The sequence below is a fragment of the Chenopodium album genome, chromosome 16 (genome assembly GCF_948465745.1).
Source record: "Chenopodium album chromosome 16, dcCheAlbu1.1, whole genome shotgun sequence".
In the NCBI taxonomy this organism is placed as follows: domain Eukaryota; kingdom Viridiplantae; phylum Streptophyta; class Magnoliopsida; order Caryophyllales; family Amaranthaceae; genus Chenopodium; species Chenopodium album.
This window is the reverse complement of record NC_137849.1, coordinates 40,980,322-40,984,361: the sequence shown is the minus strand read 5'-3', so window position 1 is coordinate 40,984,361 and position 4,040 is coordinate 40,980,322. Positions and strand designations below refer to the sequence as shown.

The window sequence follows — 4,040 nt, the reverse complement described above, 5'->3', positions numbered from 1 at the left end:
ATGAGGTAGTTTTTCAGAAATTTTGATGTATATAAGGTAGTTTTTCACAAAAAGTCCTAAATTATACTCTATATTCCGTAATTTGATAATTTACAAGATATTAAGAATCATACTCCGCATCTCACATTATATATGATAGACATTTTTTTTTGGTGTGAAAGAGAGGCAAAGCCTCGGGAAATGAAAACAAAACAAAAAAGAAAACTAAGGCGGAACAAAACGTGGCAAAGCCACCCCTACGACATCATCATGTAAAATACGCCCTAAAGCTATAGGGGGGAATTGAATCAACTCGATTGGGTTGTTCTGGGAAACTCCATGATTAGCTAACCAATCCGCAGCTCTGTTTGCCTCTCGATAAATGTGAAGAACTTCAGTCTGCCATTTATTGTCTTCGAGCATTTTCTTGCATCTAGTGATAATGTGTACACATTCCCCATTACAGGTCTCAGCATTTTTCAAAACTTGGACTAATGCCTGACTATCCAATTGAACTTGGATTTTATTTGCTAGCATTCTGCCAGCCAGAAGTAAGCCATATTCAAGGGCTTGTGCTTCTGCCATGAAAGCATTACAAGCACCAATTTTGAGGGAAAAACCATATGCTAGCTTGCCAGAGTAGTCTCGCAATAGACCACCACCACCTGCAGGGCCAGGAGACCCCTTAGCCGCGCCATCAGTATTTAGAGCAAGCCACCCATAAGGGGGAACAATCCATTTAATGAAGGTTTCCTGTCTCACTCCCCTGGTTAAAATTATGCTGCTACTGTCTTCACATAGGACTCTCCAAGTCTCCTCAAATTTAGCTAGCAGAAATTGTTCAACATCAATAGGCATCTCCCGGGTATTCCCAAAAGCAACATTATTCCTCCAACGCCATAGCCACTAAATTACAATTGCAAAATAAGTAGGCCATATTTCGGGGGAAAGATCATTCCTGTTTTGAATTTTGATGTTCCTGATAATCTATTGTTGAAGATTACCTTGCCTGAAACTTGGAAATTTTGCTGGTCCACCAACAGCACGCCATGCTTCTTTGGCAGCTTGACAATCTCGCAGCATGTGGAGAGTTGTTTCTTCAATATTACCACACAATTTGCACCAAGGATTTGGAGCAATATTTTGTTTAAATCTGTTGACATTGGTTAAGACCCTGTCATGCATAATCAACCAAAGAAAAACCTTGATACGTTGCTGAACTTGAAGTCTCCAAACCAAATCCCAACTTCCATCAGAGCTTTCACTTCCCAAATCACCTCATATAATACTTAGAGCATATTTAATTGTAAATTTTCCTGAAGCCAAACCCCCCCAATAGAGCAGATCTCCCACAGAAGAGTTAGGCTTTAATGAGTGAGCAGCTATTACTTTAACAGTAGGAGGGGGGAGAATATCAGCAAAAAGCTCCTATTTCCAACCCGAATTGCAGTCCCACATATCAGCAACAGACGCACCCTCTAACTCCTGGGGAACAGTAGCAGTAACCTGAGCTCTAAGAGTGCTATCAGAAGTCCATTTATGATCCCAGAATAGAGTAGAATCACCCCTATTCACAGCAACTCGGGCCCCTGCACCAATAACACGAGATTTTCTATAATGCCTCGCTAGACATTAGACATATTTGTCTTGGGATTAAACATGTCTAAATCGCATCTACCCTTACAATATTTAGCCCGAAGAACCCTTGCCCACAAAGCATTAGGTTCAGTAAGAATACGCCATCCAAGTTTTGCTAAGAATGCAGCGTTGGTGTCTCTTGAATTTCTAATAGCTAGACCACCCTGACTTTTAGGAAGTTGCAGCGTTTCCCACGAGAGAAGTTGGACTTTCCTTGTGTCTTCGTTTCCACCCCAAATGAATCTTTTTGTGCGCTATCAATATCATCACAAATTGATCGCGGGATTTTGGCTGTTTGCATTGCATACGAGCTCATGGTGGAAATTGTTGATTTGGCAAGGGTAATGCGACCGGCCATATAGAGATACTTTGTCTTCCAACCCTCCAACCTCCTATCTATTTTTTCACACAAATAAGAGAAAGTATCTCTGGTAACTCTACTTGTGAGAGTGGGCATGCCCAAATACGTTCCAAGATCGGCAGTAGCTTCAATATTCAGAGCAGAGCTTATATTAGTAATATCCTCCTGCACTACATTTTGGGAAAAATAGGAGCGAGATTTAGCAAAACTGATTTTCTGTCCTGAGGCCCCACAAAAATGCTGCAAACAGGCTTTGATAACGTTAGCTTGATTAATTGAAGCTTCAGCAAATAGGATAATATCATCCGCAAAACATAAATTTGACAATTTGGGGCCATTCCTACTAGCATAAATAGGCTGCCACTGATTAGCTATGATTGACTCCTCAATCAATTGGTTGAGTCTCTCCATACACAAAACGAAAATATAGGGGACAAGGGGTCTCCTTGACGAATGCCTCAGCCCGGTTTAAACGATTGAGTTGGCTCACCGTTCCAAAGCACTTGCATGTTGCATCGAAGGGGTAGTGATGCATTCCATAATAACATCCGTCAAAAGACAGGGGAACCGAATTTCAAGCAGAGTGTCACGAATGAAATCCCACCTCAAACGATCGTAAGCTTTCTCGAAGTCTATCTTTATTGCCATCAAGCCTTTTTTTCCTTGTTTATTCCTCATGGTGTGGATAACCTCTTGTACTATGACTATATTATCAGAAATTTGTCGTCCGGGAATGAAACTAGTCTGAGCGCAAGAGGTCAAATGGGGCATCATCGGTTTAATGCGGTTTACAATAGCTTTAGTAATCATCTTGTAGACAACATTACATAAACCTATAGGCCTAAATTGTGTAGCAAATTCAGGCGAATCAACTTTAGGAATGAGTACTATGAAGGTATCATTAAGGTTGTTTGGAATACCTTTGCCAGCAAGCACATCAAGAGCCACTTTATACACATTTGGAGCCACTAAGTCCCAGTGTTTTTGGTAGAACAATGCTTGAAACTCTTCTGGGGCCTTAAAGGCACCCATATCATTAAGTGCCTTATCGATCTCACACTTCACGAAGGGACGAGACAAATTATCCCAATCTCTCTGTGTAAATTCTGGAAAAACATCATATGGGAGCCCTCCTTGCTCGTCACCCCTTTCATCAGTAAAGAGAGTCGTGAAATAATTAACAATATTCTCTTGCACTCCAACTTTATCATAAATCCAGTCACTAGTCGATTGTTCCTTGATGGCTGAAATTTTATTTTTCCATCGTCTCGTGATGGTACTAAGCTGAAAAAAGGTTGTGTTTTTATCCCCTTCTCGAATCCAATTAACTCTTAATTTTTGGTACCAAAGAATCTCTTCTTGCTCAAGGACCTCATCCAACTCCTTGCGCAATTTTGATTCCAACTTGATTAAATCCCTTGACTTTTGGATAGCTAAATTTCGTTGGACACCAGCTATTCTTGCTAAGAGTGTTCGTTTCTTTTTGGAAATGTTGTGAAAAATATTTTGGTTCCACTCTTGAAGATCTTTGGATATTTTATTGAGGTGAGGAATCAGTGGAGCGTCCTTGTCCCATTTTTCTTCAATATAGCTACGGAAATCCTCATGAGTGAGCTAGGCTGCCTGAAACTTAAAGGGTTTATTCAGAGAGGAGATTGGAGCAAAACCATTCGGGGATATAAACACTGGACAATGATCTAATTGAACCGCCGGGAGATTTTTGGCTGCTGCGTTTGCAAACCTTAAGGACCAATATGCATTACACAACGCTCTATCAAGCCTAGCACTTTTCCGAGTTTGCACTGAATTGCCACGGGCCCAGGTATGGCTAGGACCACTGAACTCCACTTCCATGAGATTGATATCCTCCACCCATTCGTTAAATTTGGCCGAACGTCTGTTAGTGTCAGAGCAACTAGAACTCCGTTCATGAATATAACGTGTATCATTAAAATCCCCTGCCAACATCCATGGTTTATTCTGGGATTTAGCAAAGTCTTGAAGTTCCTTCCATAATTCAGTTCTTTTATTAGGGCCGGGGCTTGCGTACACAACAATAAAG

The 4,040-nt window shown here is 41.0% G+C and overlaps 1 protein-coding gene across 1 annotated transcript; it reads right to left on the bottom strand.

Annotated features, from left to right (window-relative positions):
• Positions 1-204: 204 nt before the first annotated feature.
• LOC145584314 (uncharacterized) lies at positions 205-2,389 on the bottom strand. The gene is made up of 4 exons (XM_081641180.1): positions 1,801-2,389; positions 1,419-1,604; positions 984-1,132; positions 205-885 (listed from the first exon to the last, which is right to left on the bottom strand). The coding sequence occupies exons 1-4, from the start codon at positions 2,387-2,389 to the stop codon at positions 205-207; spliced, it is 1,605 nt and encodes a 534-aa protein (XP_081497306.1).
• Between the last annotated feature and the right edge of the window lie 1,651 nt (positions 2,390-4,040).

Bases quoted from the DNA above. Each gene is read 5' to 3' on its own strand.
- LOC145584314 (XM_081641180.1), bottom strand. From the start codon at position 2,389: ATGGAGAGACTCAACCAATTGATTGAGGAGTCAATCATAGCTAATCAG. The intron at 1,133-1,418 runs GTTGGAAATAGG...CAATGTCAACAG, and splicing joins TATGTGGGACTGCAATTCGG to ATTTAAACAAAATATTGCTC. The intron at 886-983 runs GTAATCTTCAAC...ATTGTAATTTAG, and splicing joins ATTTCCAAGTTTCAGGCAAG to TGGCTATGGCGTTGGAGGAA.